The following is a 21,800-nucleotide window of genomic DNA, read 5'->3' on the forward strand; positions in this document are numbered from 1 at the left end:
CAGTATAGACAAGTTGCCTGACCCTTTTGAGTCTCAATTTCCTCATCTGTAAAATGGAGATATCTGTAGTGCCTACTTTGTTGTGAGGTTCAGATGATATAATGTGTGTAAAAACTCTTTATAACCTTGAAGTACTAAATAAATTTCAAACACTCTTATTTTGAGTGAGCAGGGAAATAAGAGGAATTAAGAATCTATACTGCCCCCCCAATCTATTATTTCTTTGTATACAATTAATCAAATACAGATGAGAAGGATTAGGATTCCTTCTCTTTGTCAATAGACAGGGTACCCACATTACAGATGAGAAAACTGAGACTATGAGATGGAAAATGATTTGGTTGTCATCACATAGCTGGTAAGTATCTGAGGTAGAATTGTAGCATTTTTTAAAGTGTTAAGAAAAAAGGTGATACCCTAAACAAAGTGTCCCTAGTCCCAGCTTCTGGAGTGAGATATGAGAAGGAGCTGCTGTGGCCTAGATGCGATGGAGATAGATGATGGGTCTGCACATGAAGAATGCAGAAGTGGAGGCAGGATTGATGGGGAAACATGGACAAGACTCTCATGGGATGAAAAGGTGTGGAGAGGGCTGTCAGGGGAGGGAGCACTCAATCCCCAGGATATCACAGGGCATTTGAAGGGTCACAAGCCCCTGGCCTAGGTGATGCAGTGAATAGGGAGCCCTGGACCTGGAGTCAGGAGCACCTGAGTTCAAATCCAGCCTCAGACACTCACTAGCTGTGTGATCCTGGGCAAAAGATATACTCTCTGCCTCAGTTTCCTCATCTGTAAAATGGGGCTGGTAACCGCACCTACCTCCCAGGGTTGTTGTGAGGCTCAGATGAGATAGTATTCGTAAAGTGCTTAGCACAGTACGTGGCACATAGTAGGCATTATTATTATTAATGGAAAGAAGCCTGGAGTCAGGAGTCCAAAGATCAGCTGCTTCTTAGGGGCATAAACATAGGTAGATCCCTTCACTTAACTGTGCCTCAGTTCCCTTATCTGTAAAAGAGAGAGGTTATACTAGACCTCTAAGACCTCTTCCAGCTCTGAAATCCTGTGACCCCTTATCTGTAACATGATAATGACGGCTCATGTTTCTACAACAGTTGAAGGTCTGCAAAGCATTCTTTGTACGCATTGGAACCTCACAGCACCCCGGTGGGGGGGGGGTTCCTGTTATCATACCCATTTTACAGATGGGGAAACTGAGGCACCAAACAGTTAAGTGACTTGACCAAGGCCAGAAAGTGTCCAAGGCAGGACACCAGTCAGGTGCTGGAGCCAACTCCAACCAGGCTAGAGCTGATTGTTAATTTTCTGTGGGAGCATTCATGCCTCAGAGCAAATTCTATAGCGGATTGATTTGTTGTTTTGTTGACAGTCTAGACCTTAGAAAGCGGTGGAGAAAACGTTAATAGTGCAAATTAAACTTAGAAGTCTGCTAAGTGTATCCCACCCCTCCCAGAGATTTTCTGTTGTTATTCAGTTGTGTCCAACTCTTTGGCCATTTGGGGTTTTCTTGGCAAAGATACTGAAGTGGTTTGCCATTTCCTTTCCAGCTCATTTTACAGATGATGAAATTGAGACAAAGTTCAATGACTTGCTCAAGGGCACACAGCTAGCAAGTATCTGAGCCTGGATTTGAACTCATGTCCTCTTGACTCCAGGGCCAGTACTCTATCCACTGGGCCACCTAACTACAACCCCCCCCCCCCCGCCGAGAACCAGTTGTTAAATATTTACCAGCACACCCCTGATTTGAACCTGTGTCTTCCTGATCTGTGCTCTCTCTGCCACCATTAGGGATGCCATGGATTTCTATTAAAGGTTTGGAACCAGGGGAATGGATGGGATGACCTTTGTGTCATCCTTGCAGTCCTAAGACCTCGGTGGGCCAACCTTAGATGTTCCATTCTGTCTCTGAAAATGGGCTGGTAATCTAGAAACTTTACAGGAAACAGGCTAACTCTAGTGAGTACCCCCACTGTGTGTGCTTGTGGGGGAGGGGTGTTTGGATCCTCCCTGTGGGTGCTTGTGGGGGAGGAGTGGATGGATCCCCAGTGTTGATGTATATGGGGGAGGGGTGTTTGGACCCGCCACTGTGGATTGGCTCTAGACACAAGTCCCAAATTGATGTGATGACATGATTCCATCATACTCTTTGCAACAAGATTTGTTTGATGGTGACTTCTGGGAGAATCCAAAGCATGGCAGTAAAAGGAGAACACATCAAAGCTGACATAAGCTGGCACGCCTTCTTCCTGGTTATTCAGCCTGTAACTGTGCTCTTGGCTTTTCCCCTCTTCTTTTTTTTTTTGTTAGGCAGTGGGGTTAAGTGACTTGCTCAGGGTCACACAGCTAGTAAGTGTTATGTGTCTGAGGTCAGATTTGAACTCAGGTCCTCCTGACTCCAAGGCCAGAGCTCTATCCACTGCACAACCTAGCTGCCCCTTGTCCCCTCTTCTTAGAGCCAGGCCGAGTAGGGTCCCTTCCCCCACCCCCACCCCTTTATTTGCTCCTGTTGGTGAGTCTTTCCCCATTAGAGTGTAACCTCCTGGAGGGCAGGCGCTGTCCCCTTCTTTCTTGTATTTGCACCCCCAGCACTTAGCACAGTGCCTGGAACGTAGTGAGCACATCACACATGCTTATTTCCTTCCCTTTGAGTAACTGAGCCATAAGTCGTTTCTTTTTTTCCCCTCCACTGACATCAAAAAGGAAGGTGCCCAGACTGGTGTTTCTGTCTCCATCTGGGCAGGAAACAAACATCAAGGAAAGATTGCCAAGAGAGCCGTTGGGCCTAGGTTGTGCCATTATGACCGTTCCTCTATTCCCGGAGTCCAGGCTTGTGGGAGTGTGGAGGGGAAAGGCCAGGGGGCAAGAACAGCCGTGGCAGGCTGCCGGGGCCACAGGGAGGTGCTGGCCTGCCTGTTAGTGTCTGTGTCTGGGCCGCAAAGCCACATGCGGCCCTCTAGGTCCTCAAGTGTGGCCCTTTGCCCGTAGGATTGCCATCATGCCTTCAGCGCTTCCCAGGCTAACTGAGCTTTTTTTCTACTTGGGAAAATTGTGCCACGTGACATTCCAGAAGAGTTAGCTGGACAGAAATGTGTATCACCTGCGCTTCCTCCGGGCCACGGTTTGTGCCTGGAAGTTGCTCAATAATAACATGCGTAACGTCGTTTATCCAGCACGTTGTGGGTGACCAAGGGGCAGCGGCTTTTCACCCTTCAGGCCGACCTCACATTTCCTAGAAATGGAAAATGATGCTTTCCCCACTGAAACAACGTTTGAATCGGAGGTTGTGTTCCCAAAGTCAATGTTGTTCTTCAGTCATTTCAGTCCTGCCCGACTCTCCATGACCCCATTTGAGGCTTTTCTCGGCAAAGATACGGGAGTGGTTCGCCATTTCCTCGTCCAGCTCGTTTGACAGAAACTGAGGGAAACAAGATTAAGTGACTTGCCCAGGGTCACACAAATTTGAACTGGGGTCTTTCTGACTCCAGGCGGCACAACTCTATCCATCATGCCACCTAGCTGCCCATTAAGTAAATAAATCGTAGAAATTTCAATATTTCCATGGCTACAGCTATGATATGGATATAAGGATTTCCTCCAATGGTTCAGATCACAGTCTTTGCATGTTTTCTCTTGTCCATGCCTTCCCATGAGAAAAGGCCGCTATTCAAGAGCCACTAATATACTTGTGACATTTTGTGGGTACCCGTGCAGTGCAAAGGCTGTCCATCAATCAACCCTATAGCCCTCGCTCTTCCAACATGATTGACCTACCATGAACAAAACCAATTAATATATCTTAATATATCATGAATATGAACCTGTAGAATCAGAAGTATGTGTTACCCACAAGGCCCTGGAGAAACACAATGAGTGTAAGTGGTTACCTAGTGATGTGCACACAGGAAATAACACCAAAGACATCGGAGGATGTATGTGTGATAGCAAAGGAAGTAGGCCAGACATGTAGCGATGGCAATAGAGACAATATGCACAACCCCAGAGATATGAGAAAAACCCTCCCCTACTCCCTCGCAGGTGTTGAGGGTCCATGGATAGAGAAAACATTGCATATGTCAAATTTTTTTCAATGTCTTCATCAAGTTTACCAATTTTTTCTCTTTCTCTTTCCTTCCTTCTTTCTTTTTTCCTCTCTCTCCCTTCTTTCTTCCTCTCTCTCTCTCTTCTTTCTTTCTTTCCTTTTCTCTTTCCCTTTATTCTTTCTTTTTTCCTCCCTTTTTTCTCTCTTTCTCTCCTTCCTTACTTTCTAAACATTCCTTATTATGAGGTATGAATGCTCTCTGGGAAGAGAAGGAAGAAATATACATACAGTAGTCAAGGATATATAAAAACAAAAGATGTCAAAAAATTATTTTTAAAAATTAATTTATTTTGATTTATCAACAATCACTTCTATAATCTTTTGAGTTTTAAATTTTTCTCCCCCTCCCCAAGACAGCAAGCAGTCTGATATAGGCTCTACATATACATTCCTATTAAACGTATTTTCACATTAGTGATGTCATAAGTAAGAATTAGAACCAATAGGAGGAATCACCAGAAAGAGGAAACAAAACACAACAGAAGAAAAAAAAAGAGCAAATAGTATGCTTCGATCTGCATTCAAACTCCGTAGTACTTTCTTTGGATGTGGATAGCATTTTTCATCATGAGGCCTTTGGAGATGTCTTAGATCCTTGTATTGCTGGGAAGGGTTAGGACTATCAACATTAGTCGTCGCACAACATGGCTGTTACTGTGTACATTGTTTTCCTGGTTCTGCTCACCTCACTCAGCATCAGACCATATAAGTCTTTTCAGGTTTTTCTGAAGTCAGTTCATCATTTCTTTACATTCATATACCACAACTTGTTCAGCCATACTCCAATTGATGGGTATCCTCTCCATTTCCAATTCTTTGCCACCACAAAAAGAACTGCTATATAAATATTTTTGTACATGTGAGTCCTTTTCCATTTGTATGATCTCTTTGAGATATAGCCCTAGATATGCTATTGCTGGGTCAAAGGGTATGTACATTTTTATAGCCCTTTGGGCATAGTTCCAAATTGCTCTCCAAAACGGTTGGATCATTTCACAACTCCACCAACAATGCATTAGTGTTCCAATTTTCCCACATCTTCTCCAGCATTTATCATTTTCTTGTTTTGTCATGTTGGCCAATTTGATAGGTGTGATGTGGCACCTCAGAATTGTTTTGATTTGCATTTCTCTAATCAATAGTGATTTAGAGCATTTTTTTCATATGACTATAGATGGCTTTAATTACTGTTTATATCCTTTGACCATTTGTTAATTGGGGAATGACTTGTATTCATATAAATTTAACTTAATTCTCTATGTATTTTAGAAATGAGGCCCTTATCAGAGAGACGGGTTGTAAAAATTCTTTCCCAATTTTCTACTTTCCTTCTAATCTTGGTTGTATTGGCTTTGTGCAAAAACTTTTCAATTTAATGTAATCAAAGTTATCTATTTTGCTTTTTGTAATGTTCTCTATCTCTTGTTTGGTCATGAATTCTTCTGTTCTCCATAAATCGGATAGGTAAACTATTTCTTGCTCTCCCAGTTTGCTTACAGTATCAGCCTTTATATCTAAATCATGAACCTATTTTGACTTTATTTTGGTCTATGGTGTGAGATTTTGATCTATGCTTAGTTTCTGCCATACTCTTTTCCAGTTTTCTCAGCAGTTTTTGTCAAAGAGTGGGTTCTTATCCCAGAAGCTGGGGTCTTTGGTTTTATCAAATAATAGATTACTATAGTCATTGACTACTGTGTCTTGCATATTTAACCTCTTCCACTGATCCACCACTCTATTTCTTAGCCAGTACCAAGCAGTTTTGATGATTGCTGCTTTATAATGCAATTTAAGATCTGGAATGGCTAGGCCGCCTTCCCCTGCACTTCTTTTCATTAGTTCCCTTGATATTCTGGAACTTTTGTTATTCCAAATGAATCTTGTTATTATTTTTTCTACCTCTATAAAATAATTTTTGGTAGTTTGATCGATATGGCACTGAATAAGTAAATTAGCTTGGGCAGAATTGTCATTTTTATTTTATTAGCTCAGCCTACCCAAAAAGTTATTTTTAAGAAAATACAGATAGCTCTAGTGTGCTGCGCTGGTATCCACAAAATATTAAAAAATCAAAAGGTCTCCGGGTTATTTGACAAGAATTACACAAGAAAACAAGAGGAATGAATGGGCTGTAGTTTGAAGTAGTGAAAGGAACACCAACGAGAGGATGATGATGATGGTGGTGGTGGTGATGGTGGTGGTGGTAATGGTGGTGATGATGGTGATGGTGATGGGAACTCACATTTATAGGCACACAGAGAGATAGACCTCTCAGGTTCTCTGTGACTTAGAGTCACCTAGAAGACTAAGAGATTAAAGGACTCATCCACTCACAGATTCAGTAGGTATCAGAAGTAGGACTTGAACCCAGATTTTCCTGATTGCTTCTCTATCCACTACACTATACTGCCTCTCTTAACTCATATTTATATAACGCTCTGAAGTTTTCAAAGCACTTTACATGTGTCATCTCGTCTGATCCTCACAACAACCCTGGGAGGTGGGTGCTGTTATTATCCCCATTTTACAGATGAGGAAACTGAGGCAGAGATTAATTGACTTGCCCAGGGTCATGCTCCTGGGAAGTGTCTGTGAAGGATTTGAACTCAGGTTTTCCTTACTCCAGGGCCACTGAGCTACCCAGCTGAGAATCATGGTTTTCAGACATCTATGAATATTAATTACATATATGGAAATTTTAAAAATACTCCCTTTTATCATACATTTATCTAAAACTAATCACCATAATGACTGAATTAGCCATTTCATTGAGGGTGGTTTTGTCTGTCCTTCTTAGGACTTATAAGGAATTTTCTGAGATGATTCAGATGACCCAGACCTCTTTAAGAAAAACCGTCCAAGGAAGTTTGAATGAAGGCATTTTTTTTTTTTTTTCGTCACAAGCAGATGCATTCAAACTCACTGTTGGCAGTTGGGTGGTACAGTGGATATAGCGGTACAGACCAGGGCCTGGAGTCAGGAACTCCCGACTCAAATCTAACCTCAGCTATGTGACCCTGGGCAAGTCACTTAACCACTGTCTGCCTCAGTTTCCTCATCAGTAAAATGGGGATAATAACAGCACCCACCTCCCAGGGCTGTTGTGAGGATCAAACGAGATAATATTTGTAAAAAGCACTGTTAACCTTAAAGCACTATATAAATGCTGTTAGTATTATTATTATTATTTAATTCTAGAAATGGAAGGGGCTTCAGACACCACGTAATCCAACTCTCTTATTTTATAAAGGAGGAAACTGAGGCCTAGGGAGGTGATCACACAGGTAGTGATGACAGAGCAGGATTTCCAGCCAACCCAGGGCCTCTGCCTCCAGGCCCGGCTGCCTTTGCTCAACACTGATGCCAGACAGGACAGCGCCGGCCTGGGGATGGCTCTCCCTCTCTCCCTAATTCGAGCTCCCCATTTCACAGTGAGCTTCCTGTCGCTCAGACCAGCAAGCCGCTGTAGCACATCTCAAATGCTGAGAAAGGGGAGGTCCCCAGGATGTAGGCTCCCCAACTCACAAGGCCTGAAGTTGAGGCCCTGACTTCCCCCATTTTTTACAACAATGGCCTAGGGGGTGTTGGTTAGTTTTGCTAAACCTCCTTTCCCCCCTGTTTTTTATGCTTTGTTCAGAAGACTGACTTTCTGGTTAGCAGAACAGGAGACATATGTTAGCAAGTGAAGAAGATATAACAATGAAAGGCATTAATTAGTGCAGTATGGTGAAAAGGACCTGGCTTTCTGACATTTACTACCTGGGTTACGTCTCCCCATGAGCCTCAGTTTCCTCATCTGTAAAATAAGAAGATTGGAGTAGATGGCTTCTGAGGGCCCTTCCAGCTTTCGAGTTGTTCTTACCATGATCTTATAATTTTTTTTTTGTTTAAAGATGACCATGAGTTGTTATATGTCTGATTCGTGTCCCTATGGCCCCAGAATTGGCCATATGGCCTCATTTTCTAAAGAGCAGGGACAGGATCCCATTGGGTTTTTGGAGCAGAGCAAATCTTGGGTGCTTAATGAATGTTCAGCTACAACCAGGACCGGGTTCTTGGCTCTGGATTCCATTTTCCTCATGGCTTCCACGCCTGCTGACCCCACTGAGGCAGGGCACTGTCCATCTGTGCATTCGTCTTAGTGACTTGGCAAAATAAAGGGAAACAAGAATTCAGAGGAGTAGCTCAGGATGTGGGGCCCACTGCCCAGATTAGCTCTTTGTTCATGCCCTGGACAGCTGTGACTTCTACAGTGTTTGAACAGTGTCCCAGACACCCATTAACGGGTGAGAAACAATCTATAGACGTTGTACTCACCATCTCTGCCTGACATACAGACAACGCATCTTGAGAAGTAGCTACCCTTCTCTCCCCCTCCCCCAGAACAGTTCCCAATCACTCATCTGGCTGTCCACCGTCGCCATTGGATCTGCATCCGTCCTTGGGACTTTTAGAAAATCTGTGGTTTAGAAATCAAGACAGGGAGAAATGATGGAGATAGAACAGCTTACTTATGTCATCTCACCCTCTCCTTCCTTTCCTCCATCCAATTGAAGACTTCAATTCATATTTTAGTGAGAAAATCAAGGCCCTTCCCTCTTCTCCCAACCCTTCCATCATTCCACTCCCTTCCCCCTTTATTCCAGTCTCCAATGCAGAGGTGGCCCTTCTCCTTACCAAGGCCAACCCCTCTATGTGTGCCCTTGAGCCTATCCCCTCCCACCCTCTCCAGCAAATTGCCACCATTGCCCACTATCATCCCCTCCTCTAGTCTTCTTATTCCCTATCTCCTGCTTCCTTCCCTGCTGCCTGCAAAACATGAGCATCCATAGAACTTAAGGCAAAAAATGGAAAGGAAGCCAGAGAACGGAAGGAACAATGGTGGATGGAGGGAGGGAGGGATAGAACGCGTTTAGTGCGGAACCAAGGAGGAGGACTGCATTTAAACTCTATGTTTGCTTCAAAAAATGAAGAAAAGAAAAGTCACATCAAGGGCAAGAACCTCCTGCTTTTTCTGCCTTGGAGCAGTGCTCCTTGAGGCTGGGCCCCTTTCCTCTCCTAATGTCATAGTTTTCCTCCCCAGGGATGTTTCTGGGGGGTGACGAGAAGTGTGAGTGTTGGGGCAGAGGGAAGAGGAGGGATCATACATGGAGCACAGGTCCTAGGACTGAGAGCTGGACCAGGGATCAGGCAGATTATCATCCAACCCCCTAGTTTCTTTAAATAAAAGAATTTTTTTTTTTTATTTAGTGCAGTATGGTGAAAAGGACCTGGCTTTCTGACATTTACTACCTGGGTTACCTCTCCCCATGAGCCTCAGTTTCCTCATCTGTAAAATAAGAAGATTGGAGTAGATGGCTTCTGAGGGCCCTTCCAGCTTTCAAGTTGTTCTTACCATGATCTTATAATTTTTTTTTTGTTTAAAGATGACCATGAGTTGTTATATGTCTGATTCGTGTCCCTATGGCCTCAGAATTGGCCATATGGCCTCATTTTCTAATCAATTAGAATCAATTTTTTTAATTGATAATTTTTCATATCACCTTTATTTCTGAATATATCCTTCCCCTCCCCTGCCCAGGGGGACTGTCCCTCGGAATAAAGAATAAAAAAGAAAGTGGGGAAAAAGCAGTTCAACCAAACACGTCAGCCACGTCTGAGAGTGTATGCAGTTGTCCATACCCACAATCCCCCACCTCTGCAAAGAAGGAACAGAGGGCCCTATTCTCATCTTTCCTCACATCTGATCGTGGAGCTAGAGGTGGAAGGTCATCTCAGTCAGCCCCCTTGTTGTACAGATGAGGAAAGCAAGGCCCAGAGACATAAGGCGGCCCATCTAAGGTCTCCAAGGCCAAGCTTGGTTATTTTCGTTACATCTTTTTCCCAACTCTCTCCGTTTGCAGTGGGGGAGCCTGAGGTCCAGCAATGTTAAGGAACTTGCCCAGTTCCCTTAACTAGTAAGAGCCAGGATTTGAACCCACACCCTTTGGCTCCAAATCCAGAGTTCTTTTCCCTAAAGTCTGACATATTAATAATAACAATAGGAATAGCTGGTATCTAGGTAACCCTTTAAGGCTAAAGTGCTTTATGTACATTAGAACATTTAAGCTTCACAACCCCTATATGAGGTAGATGCTAAAGGCATCATCCCCATTTTAGAGATGAAGAAACTGAGGCTCAGAGAGATCAAACGAATTGTCTAGGGCCACCCAGCTGCTAGTGGCAGGGCTGTCCAACAATCAAGTCTAGCCCCACCCCCCTCCCTGCTGTACCACACTGGCATGGTACCTGGGCCCCTTCTGATTTCTTTGGCATCTGCTCCTGTTGGCTGGTGTTTTCAGACACCTGGTCTGGGAGCTCAAGTCCAGACAAAGCCATTTGGAAATTGAGATGGCAGGAGGAACAGAAAGGGAACACAAAGCAAACAGTATGCATTCATCGCTGGGCCGTAGAGACTAGTCTCAGAGCTGGACGGGACCATAGAGCTTATATGGTTCAACCCCTTCACTTTACAGAGGAGGAAACTGAGGCTTACCCAAGGAGGCGACACAGGCAATTAGTGCCAGATTTAGGTTTTGAACTCGGGTCCTCTGATGCTTGCTTACTCAGCACTCTTTCCACTAAGACGAAAAACCTAGATCCAAAACTAGAAGGGGCCTCAGAAACCATCATTGTGCACAAGCATTTATTTAAGCACCTACTGTGTGCCATGCACCATGCTAAGGCCTGGAGATACAGAGAAAGGTTAAAAAAAAATCAGTCCCTGTGCTCAAGATGCTCATAGTGTAATGGGGGAGACAGGATGTAAATAACTCTACAGAGAAGCTACAGGGTAGCTGGCTGGTGGTGTTTCAGAGGAAATTACTGCGGTAGCAGCGAGGGAGGAGGGGCCACTGGGGAGGCATCTTGCAGAAGAGGGAGGGTTTGAGCCCTCCCTTCCAAGCTCCTCATTTGACAGGCCAGGGATCTGAGACCTGCAGGGCTCGGGTGTCTTGCCCAGAGGGGCCCAGGTGACCGACGCTGGATTTGAACCCACGTCCTCTACCTTTGCATGACCACGCTGTTGCTACATTGTTTTTTCTGTAAATAGTTTGGATGTTGTGGTTTTAATTAGGATCTTTCCCCTCATTTTGGTTGTTTATTTGATCAATTGTTTGTTGAGGTGAAAGTTTGAAATGATGACTTTGTTTAAAAATGGACAAGAAGGGGGCAGCTGGGTGGCGCAGTGGATAGAGCACTGGCCCCCAAGTCAGGAGGACCTGAGTTCAAATCCAACCTCAGACGTATACTCACTAGCTACGTGACTCTGGGCAAGTGACTCAACCGCAGTCGCCTCACCAAAAACAAAATGGGCGAGGAGCCTATCTGATTCATGCGGAGGGGCTAAACCCTTGAAGTTAAGGTTGGCATTCAAATTTGACTGTGAATAGTTTCATTTTTCATCACTGACTTTTTTTTTTAAGATCAGCTATTCTAACTACAACGGGAGTGTGATCAGGGAAAGAGGCCTGGGAGATAGGAGACCTGGGTTCCATTTCTGGCTCCAAATTACCTTTGTGACCTTGGGAGAGTCTCGGTTTCCCTGTCTGAAAAATGAAGGTGTCGGGTTAGATAAACTCTAAAATTCTTCACGCTGTCAAAGTGTGTGGTTTCCTTTTTCTTTCCCTCTCTCCTCCTAGAAGCTTGTCTGGAGAATCTGAACGGACCTAGTCTATAGGGCTGGAGTTCACCTGGGCAGACTTGATGTAGCTTCGCTGTCTCACAGATAGGCATACATGTTAACCTCCCGCCTCTTCTCGATATCAGAGCTTGAAGGGGTGGAGGCCAACCCCCTCACTTGACAAATGAGGAGCCTCACTTGCCCACTGAGGCAAAGTGACTATAATTATCCCTTTTTACAAATGAGGAAACTGAGGCAGACAGAGGGTAAGTGACTTTGCCCCTGATTGCATAGCTAGCAAGCCCCTGAGGCAGGATTTGAACTCAGGTCTTCCTGACTCCAGGTCCAGTACTCTATCCTCTGTTCCCCCTCACTGCCCCGATGACTGGTCTGTAGAAGGATGCATTGGCTGCACTTGTTTGCATTACTGTGTCAGACACCTTGCCAATATGGCGCCATTGGTTTTCATAGAATCTGAGCTGGAAGGAGCCACCTAGTTCAACCTATACCCCAAACCCAAAAGGAATCCCCCCTATAACGCACTCAAGAAGCAGTCATTCAACATCTGCTTAAAGACCTCCAGATGAGAAGAACTAAGTTCATCTCTTGAGGGAACGAATCCCATGTTGGGACCACTCCCATTATTAGTGGGGAAGGGAATAAGCATTTATATAGCACCTAGTATGTACTAGGCACTATCCCAAGCACTTTAATAAATGTTATCTCCTTTGATCCTCATTGCAACCCTGTGAGGTAAGGTGCTATATTATTCCCATTTTACAGTTGAGGAAACTGAGGCCAACAGAGATTAGTGACTTGCCCAAGGTTACAAAACTGGTAAGTACCTGGGGTGGGATTCCAACTCAGGTCTTCCTGATTCCAGACCCAGTTCTCTATTCATTGTGCCACCAGTCACAAGATTTTTCCTGACATCCAGCCTAAATTGGCCTCCTTTTAATTTGCCCTCTGACTAAAATGAATTTAAGGCAGTTTGGAGAGGGAGGGTCCTAATGGGGGTTAGGCTCCAGAGCTGGAGGGGACATAGAGGACAGGGGATTATGGATTTACAGCTACAAGAACCATCCCCTCTGAGCCTGCCCATTGCACAGATGAAGCTCAGATAGGGAAGTATCTAGTTTGCCTAAAATCCTACATATTTGAATAAGCAAATATGCAGTGCTACCGTGGGAGGAATTAGTCAGTGACTTCGGTACTGATTCTTGATTTGAAATGGGCTTGAAGTTTCCCCAAGTCTTTTTGAAAGCATTGCAGGGTTTCCCAGATGACAACTTCCCCTCAATAGAGCACTGACCTCGAAATAAGCAGGTCAGGGTTTATTATCCCCATTTGACAGGTGAGAAAACTGAGGTGCACAGAGGTGGGTGTCACACAGCTAGTCAGAATCTAAGCTGAGATTCAGACTCAGGTGCACTCCCCATGCCCCCCACTGCCACTTTATTGGTTAGGATGGGGCTCTCAAGAAAATGATAGCCAGCTGCCTGCGGTGAGGAGGAGAAGGAGGGGCAGCTCAGGGCTACCAGGCGTGCCACCAGTTTGGAGCTGCCCACGGCCACACTCTTCCCTCACCTTAAGACATCCAGAGAGGGTGTGGGGATCTGGAGATCAGCCATCCGTGGCCGAGGCTTGTTTTGTAAACACAGCATCGATGCTAGGGAGATGGGCACCGAGTACTCGGGCATAGCCATCCGCTCGGTGCTCCCGAACAAGCGGGACAAGTACTAGGATGGGAAGGGCATTGGGTGCGCCCATTCTGCGTGGATGACTTTGACGGTGGACGCCACCGTGCACGTCAATGCTATGCGTTTCATCACCCACTCGTGTGAGTCCAACTTCTTCTCGAGGGATCCAAGTGGAGGGCCAGAAGCACATCGTGATCTGTGCTGCATCCTCAGGGGGAGAGCTCACCTAGGACTAAGAGGGATGCCAGCAGCAAGCAGCCCTGCAGCTTGGGTGGGGCCAAGCGCTGTCCATGCCTGCCTGAGCTGTGGGCCCCTCTGGCCTGGCCCTGAGGGGACCCCACCCATCCTTTACCATCTAATTTCCCCCTTCCCCTCCCCACCCTCAGCACGTGTCCCCGGGGAGCCCCGCCTGCCCTTTTCCAGTTATCACCTGCCTGCAGGGTCCAAGATGTAGATATATTGTACAAAGGTTTCTATATCCCTTATTTTCTATGTACTTTTTTTTATTTAAAAAGTGGGGTCCCAGGGGGGACTCCCCCAATAAAGTCCGTCAATGTTTGGGGAAAAAAAAAAGGAAAGAAAATGATCACCATCACTAACATTTATCAAAGCACCGTAAAGTTTGCAACGCGCTCCCATATGCGATCTCCTTTGAGCTTTATAATAACGCAGTGAGGTCGGTGCTTTTATTGTTCCCATTGAGCAGATGAAGAAACTGAGGTTTGGAATAGGGAAGGGGTTTGCTCCTGATCACAAAGGTTGTAAGTGTCAGAAGTGGGATTTGAACTCAGGTCTTCCTGGCTCCAAGAAAGTTATATCCTTGAGGAGACAGCCTGATACAGGGGAGAGGAAGATTGGTTCTAAAATCAATTCAGTCCTTTCAATCAGGCCTGACTCTTCATGATCCCATTTGAAGTTTTCTTGGCAAAGATACTGGAGTGATTTGCTATTTCCTTCTCCAGCTCATTTTACAGATGAGGCAACTGAGGCAAGCAGGGTTAAGTGACTTGCACAGGGTCACACAGCTAGGAAGTTCTGAGGCCGGATTTGAACTCGGGTCTTCTGACTCCAGACCTGGTGCTCTGTGCACTGTGGTGCCACCTAACTGCCCTAAAGTCAGAAGACCTGGGAAAAATCGCAATTTTCCCATTTATTACTTGTGTGACCTTAGACAAGTCAATTTACTTCTCTGTCCCTCATTCACCTTATCTGTAAAATGAAGAGCTGGGATTATCCTGGCCCTTGGGGTCCCTTCCAGCTTTACTTCTAGGATACTACAAATTTCTCTGTGCCTCAGTTTCCTTTTCTATAAAATGTGGATATTGGAGTGGGGGCCCTTTGGTTGGTCCCCCTAAGTCTAAGATCCTAGGATCCCACGTCCCTGGAGATGGGGCAGTTTCCTTGCACCCTGAAACAGAATTCAGTTAAATCTGAGAACATACCAAGTTTGTCCTCCTGTAGAAAACTGACCAGTTATCTCATTAATTGGCCTAAATACGTTTACAATTGGACTCCACCTGCTTTTCACTGGCCTCTCAGTCTGAACAAGAGGGGCCTTGCCTTCCCTCCCTGGGCCCTCCCAGAAAGCCTGTTAAGGCTTCATCTGAGCCCCTTCTGGCCTCTTCCTTCAGTTCCACCCAGCTGCCCCTCCCACTGAAACTCTATCCCGAGGCTGGGTTACAGAGAGGGAGCAGTGTTGAGTGACCTCATTGTTGTCCCTTGCTTTCTGAACCAAAGGCATCTGGTGCCATCTTCAGCCAGGAAGAAGTACATTGGACACATTCAGTGTTGGGCAAAGAGGATGCGCTTGGGGGAAGGCCACTGACCCTGCTTTCCTGGTCACATATGCTGGAGACAGTCAGAGATACAGCATCCCTATTAGTCATGCAATATACAAACACTGGAGTCTCTTTCTGTGGTTTTCAGGGAACTGCCCAACTTAAAATACAGATTCAAGGCTAGATTTAGAGGAGGGACCTTGGAGGTCATGGAGTTCAACCCTCTCATTTCACAGATGGGAAAACTGAGGACTCTTCCCAGAACCAAATAGGGAAAGTGATGACTGAGAATGGGGAGAAGATGCATACAGAGCTTAACAGGGCCCCAGATTTCTTGATGGACGTGTGGATGACCAGCCTCTAAGCTCCCTCCTGGCTCTGTCCACAACATCATGACCCAGACTTGACTGACCCTAAAACTTGGCCCATTCAAAATAGGTTTCTTCCACCAGCCCTGAAGTCAGGAGGACCCAAGTTCAAATCCGGCCTCAGACCAAACACTTGACACATGCTAGCTGTGTGACCTTGGGCAAGTCACTTAACCCCGATTTCCTCACTAAAAAAAACCCAAAAACCAAAAAACAAAATAGGTTTCTTCTTCCCAGAGGGGAGTGTAGGACAGTCAAGGACAAGAACCAGCTGAAAACCACGTCCCGAACCCCGGGTGCTGAGATCTTGTCCTGGCCATCTTCTGAATTTTACCCTGGTTGACAGACTCGCAAGGGAGAATCTTCTCTGAAGAGCTCTGAGATAATTCTGCCTCTTGTGAGAGTGAGCCTCAGTTTACCTTTCACTGACATGTTCACTCTTTCTACTGGCTCTGTCCAAGTTCTAACAGAAAGAGGAAAAGAACCATAAGTTCTGGAAAGGAAGCCAGAAAGGGGAGGATTGTCTAAGGCAAGACTAATGGGAAAGTGTTGAGTTTGGGGACAGGGTTGGTCTTTTATAAAGTTATTTAGACCACTGGGTACCTGTGACTTCATCAGTGTGAGGAATTCTCCCACCTTCTCTTCCAGTACAGTTGCCTAGGCCACTGGTTAGGTGACTTGCCCAGGGTCACACCCCTAGGCAGAAGCAGGAATCGAACCGGTGTCTTCCTCCAAGGCCAGCTCTCTAGGTATTGCTGTTCCCCTTAGCATTAAGTAGAACTTCATCCAGGTCTATAATTACGCTAGAGCATTGGGGGTCTCCCCCAGGGACTTACATCTTCCCAGACCCCCTCAGTACAGAATTTCTGCCGTAGCTTTCCACTGTTCACTCACACATGTCATCCTGACAAGCTGTGAGACAGAAAGGTGCCGTAGCATCGGGAAAAGAGCATTTGATTTGGAGTCGACGGACCCAAGTGGGAATCTCGGCTCGGACGCATCCCAGCTGGGTGACTGGACGAATCACTTCACTTCTCTGCGCCAGCTTCCTTGTCCTTCAGGTGTCATTTTCGTTACCTGCTTCCTGGGGCTGTTAGACCGTGCTTTATAGACTTCAGAGGTCACTGTGCGCTCATGGTTAGTGAGGGCAGCTGGGGCCGTCCTCAGCCTGGTCCTCCGCAGTCTGGTTCTCATGCCCTTTTGGTCTTTTTTTTTTCATGTTCCTCCCCTACATAGTGTCTCTCTCCCTCAGTCTGTCAGATCTGTTGTTCCATTCCCCTCCCTTTGCGCCCAGCTGTCTAGCTTGCCTAGAACATTATCACTTTGCTATTAGACTCTTGGCTTAGTTTTGTTACAAATTACTGTATATAAGAATCATACAAAACACACATCCAGTATACAGTGCTGGAGGAGTGGATAGAGAACCAGCCGTGGAGTCTAGAAAACCTAGGTCGCAGTCCTCCCCTCTGACATTTCCTGGCTATGTGACCTCAGACAAGTCACCTTCTGACTTCTCAGAGCTTCCAGACATCCCTCTGAAACTGATTTATCTGGCAGGTTTTATCAAATTTGCATTGGTAGAGAGAGTTTCTGCACTGAGAATTCCCTACACCAATGAAATCACAGGTATAGCCCCCCCCCACCCACTCCCACCCAAAAAATATTGTCATATACAGCAGGTGTAGAACTAAAGCAGTTAATTCAGACTAAGGACAAATACCGAAGCTGAAACTTAATTATTTTGGCCACATCATGAGAAGATGGGACTCATTGGAGAAGACCCTGATGTTGGGAAAGGTAGAAGGCAAAAGGAAAAGGGGATGGCAGAGGATGAGAGGGATAGAGAGCGTCGTGGAAGCAGCAAACGTGAGCTTGGACAGACTTGGGGAGATGGTGGAGGTTAGAAGGGCCCGTTGTGCCATGGTCCGGAGAGTCATGAAGAGTCAGACATGACTAAACAGCAAAACAACGTGGAATTAGCAGGATACACCATGTTCGTGCACAGTAAAATCCTTTGCAATTTCTTGCATATGTATTTTTTGGTTTTGTGTGTACTGTGTGCAGGGGTATGTGTGTACGTATCCTGGACCCCCTCTGGACATCTGGAGAAGCCTGGGGTCCCCTTTTCAGAAACATATTTTTAAATAATTGAAGGAAATGCTAAATGTCAATTCCAGGTTAATAAAAATGATGATGTAATTTTTTTCCCATCTAAGTTCATGGACCCTCTGAAATCTAATAAACTAATCCATGGACCCCAGGTTCAGAACCCCTGTCCTAGGAGAATGTATTGTCCTTGAGGGCAAGGGCCATTTCCCTTTTGTATTTGAGTCCTCAGTGCCTAGCACAGGGCCTGACCTATAGTATGGCCTTTATTGAATTGAATTACCCGAATTTTTCAGATGAGGAAACACAGGCTGAGCAAGGTGAAGTGATTTACCCAGGGTCATACATCTAGTTAGCCTCAGAAGGGCTTAAGCCAGGAGCAGTTCCCTGTATACAGCAGATGGCCAATAAATGTTGTTTGGCACCCATAAGAATGCCTGCCCCACCCCACCCCCAGCCACAGGGCATATATGAATTTACATGGGTCCTTGCACAGTGTTGGGTGTGGCGGAGTCCAGGGTGGAGGCCCTGTCTGATTGTGGGACCTACTGTGAGCCACCTTTGGTGTGAATGCTGACTAGCTGTACTGGTCTGTCTTGGCCCTGGAGGAGAGGTATTGGAAGACCTTTCCTCCGAGCAGTAGAGAGGTGAGGGACTAGGGATGCAGAAGGCCACCCGTGCCGGTAACAAGGGCTCGGGTTGGCTGAGCTTATCATCTGTCTATTACCACAGGGCTCAGTTGGACGGGAGAGAAGAGCAGAGCCATAAATGACCACGAATGATGTAAAAAACTAACAAAAACAAGGTTTCCGTAGAGTTGTGTTTATGAAAATCCCCATTAGAAACTGCAAGGACATTGTAGGAGACGTTTAACTCTGCAAGCCCAGGAGGCCATGATGTGTTTGCCCTCTTGTGAAACAACACAGATCATTGGCATTCCTACCATCAGGTACAATTTGTTACTCCAAGGAAAAACCTCTCCAACAAGGCGAGTGCTTTCTGGTTCACTGGAAAGCATGCTGGGCTAGAAGCCAGAAGACCAGTTTTGGAATCCTGGCTCATTAGCTCTATGACATTGGCCAAAGCTCTTGGGCCTCACTTCTTCATCTGTAAAACGGGGAGGGGGTGAAGGGAACTAGATAGACAAGCTCGGAGGCAAGGCTCCCTCATCTTGTCACATCCTGGCCCCCTTGGGCAGTCTGCTGAAGCCTACAAAGTCCTACATTAAAATAAAATACAGGGGACTAGATGGGAAACCAATTACCTTGAAATAGAATTATTTAAAAAATGATTTTAAGTTCATTGACTCCCAGGGTGAGATCCCTGCTCTAAGGTCCCTTCTAAGTTCAAATCTATAATCCTATGATCCCACGGTTTATTCATAGTGAAACTCCAGAGATTCTACTTCCATGGGGGAAAAAAGCGGGGAGGAAATAAGCATTTATTGAGCACTTACTGTTTGCTAGCAACACAGTGAAAGAAAAAACAGTCTTCACCACGACCGAGAAGGGCATTTCATAGGGATCGTGGGATTTTGTAGAGCTAAAAAAGACGATCTTGCAAGGCTCCTAGTTAATCAGGATGCAATAGAGAACCACTGGAAACGTTTGAGCAAAGGAGTGCCATGTCTAGACCTGTACATAATTCCTTTGGTCAAACGTTTTCAACGATTCCTATTGCATCCTAATTAAATTACAAACACCTGATTCAATTGCAAACCTCTACCTGGCCTTCATTTCCTTTGACAAGCTGGGGCTACCCTCCAGTCCGATCTCATACTACTGCCAGAATCCCAGCCTGAGAGACAATCCATCTATCTAATCTATCTATCTAGTCCCCCACCTCTCCATATTGGATGTCTATAACATCTCTGGCAAGAGTTCAGCCAGCTTGAAGACCTTCAGTGAGGACTCACTACCTACCTGCCAAGGCAGCCTATGCCCCTCTGGGATGGCTCTTAGTTGAGAGGCTGGGTTTCCCCTACATCCAGCCTCAATCTCCTTAAGCCAAGGTTGTGAAAGTTTCTATACTTGTTTGGGGACAGCCTGGGGCTCTTGCGCTCTTACAAAGCTCCCTGCGCACAGAGCAGAAACCCCTGGACCTTCAACTGGAAGGTCACACCAGCACCAACCAGAGAGGCCTTGATGCAGGCCACAGAGCCCAGGCACAGCCTGCAAGGCAGTGGCCAGCCCTGGCAGTTTCAGCGATGGGTGTGTGGCCAAAATCCAGAGCTCACCCTGATGCAGAGGAGTGAAACATTGTCTTGGGGGTTTTGAAAAGCCCCAAGGCATGAATCACTATTTGATTCTGGTTGGCTGGCTAGAGGGGAACTGAGAAGAGGCACATGGTTCCAGTGTGCAGGAGCAATGGGGGATAGGCAAATATTGAGGTGGGCCCAGTCTCCGAATCTACATTGGTTTGTTTTGACATTTAAGTGCTCAGTAACCCCACAATCAAACACCATGTGTGCACTCCTCCGCTTTGTCAATGGGCTCTGTGAGGCCTGTTGGGGGGCCCAGGTTTAACTTGTTACTTCCAAACAAGGGGCTCAGGAAGATGCCCTTCACCCTTGGTCACTTGCACCAGAGTTGGTCCCTTGGGTAAATTGGGTTTTACTGAAGAATGCCTTTTTCTGCTGGAGTGGGGCTAGAGAGAATGAGCTGCAGGATGGAGGAATTATGTGAGTTAACAGGATTTACTAAAGGTTCTCATTATTGACCCTGCACTTATTGTGTCTCCTTCAGACAACCTCCCCCAAGTCATAGAGAACCATCCATCTCCCCCCTTGTTGCATGGGATTACACCTGAGACACCCCCTCCCTTCTCAGTGTATACATGTGATTCATCTTATTCATCTAGTATTGGAATGTGTCAATCAGTCAACAGGCACTTATTAAGCACCTACTCTGTGCCAGGCAGTGTGCTAAGTGCTGAAATGGTACAGAGACTGTAAGCTCCTTGAGGGCAGAAACAATATTTGCCTTTCTTTGTATCCCCAGAACTTACTACTGTGCCTGGCATGCACTAAGAGCTTTAATAAATGCTTGTTGGCTGGTATTCCCATCCAAAAGTCATGGGTTCAAATCCTATCTCCGACACTAGCCATACAGTGACTGAACCCATCCCAGCCTTAGTTTCCTCGTCTACAAAATGGGGGAGGGGGAGAGTCATTATAAAGTTCCTTTTGCCTCTGTATCATCCCTTTTTCTGTTGTCGTCCCCATTAGTAGTCAGGTGAAGCCAATGGACCCCATCTCAGAATGTTGTTTTTAAATAATTGAAGGAAATACTAGATTCTGGTCAGAGGTTGGGGAAAATGTGCTTGTCCTTTTTTTTCCATTTAAACGCACAGACTCCCTGAAATTGGGGGGGAGCAGTCTGTGTCCCTAATTAAGAAACACCCCTGATTAAGACCCTCCGTTCTCAATCTATGAATCAATGATCCATTGATCATTGAGGGAGCCCGTGCCACTATGAAGTTCTGTTCAGTGTAGCTCCCTTTGGAAGACATCTCTCCAGTCTCTGTATGTCTTCCTGCAGATCTCTCTCCTCATTGCCTTCCTCTGTGTGAAGAACTCCATGTGGACTGATTACAGCGCGTACAGCTACTTTGAAGTGGTCACCATGTGTGACCTGCTGATGATTCTCGTCTTCTACCTGGTCCATCTTTTCTGCATCTACAGGATGCTCACCTGTATCAGCTGGCCATTGGCGGTAAGCCGGCTAGTAGCGTTCAGCTGGGAGCTGCACAGCTCTGGGAGCTTTGCTTAGTAACTGAAATGGGAGGGAGGAAGGTGATCCCATCATCTTTCCAGGTGGTCTTTTTTAATCCTTTAATTTGGCACCTGCTGTCCTAATTATCCATTGCCAGAGAGTACCTCTTACTGATTCAGGGAAGATCTCAGCGCTGGCAGGCTGGTATCCCAATTTCCACCTTTAGTGCTTCAGAACAGGCTAAGGATTTGGCGGGGAGGGTTGGGAGGCGAGGTGATAAAGAAGCGTTTCTAACACTCAACTTGTGACTTGAATTCAATAAACATTTATTAAGTACCTGCCTTGTGCCCCA

The 21,800-nt window shown here is 45.8% G+C and overlaps 1 protein-coding gene across 1 annotated transcript in view; it reads left to right on the forward strand.

Moving 5' to 3' along the window:
• The window catches only part of LOC114050661 (CKLF-like MARVEL transmembrane domain-containing protein 7), a 65,425-nt gene that overhangs the window by 35,277 nt on the left and 8,348 nt on the right, over positions 1-21,800 (forward strand). The window contains exon 2 of the mRNA XM_027872517.1: positions 21,275-21,448. Within this exon, the coding sequence (XP_027728318.1) occupies positions 21,275-21,448 (174 nt within the window). The remainder of the gene's footprint in view (positions 1-21,274; positions 21,449-21,800) is intronic.

Source organism: Vombatus ursinus, unplaced genomic scaffold (genome assembly GCF_900497805.2).
Source record: "Vombatus ursinus unplaced genomic scaffold, bare-nosed wombat genome assembly UNPS02014799.1, whole genome shotgun sequence".
Lineage (NCBI taxonomy): Eukaryota > Metazoa > Chordata > Mammalia > Diprotodontia > Vombatidae > Vombatus > Vombatus ursinus.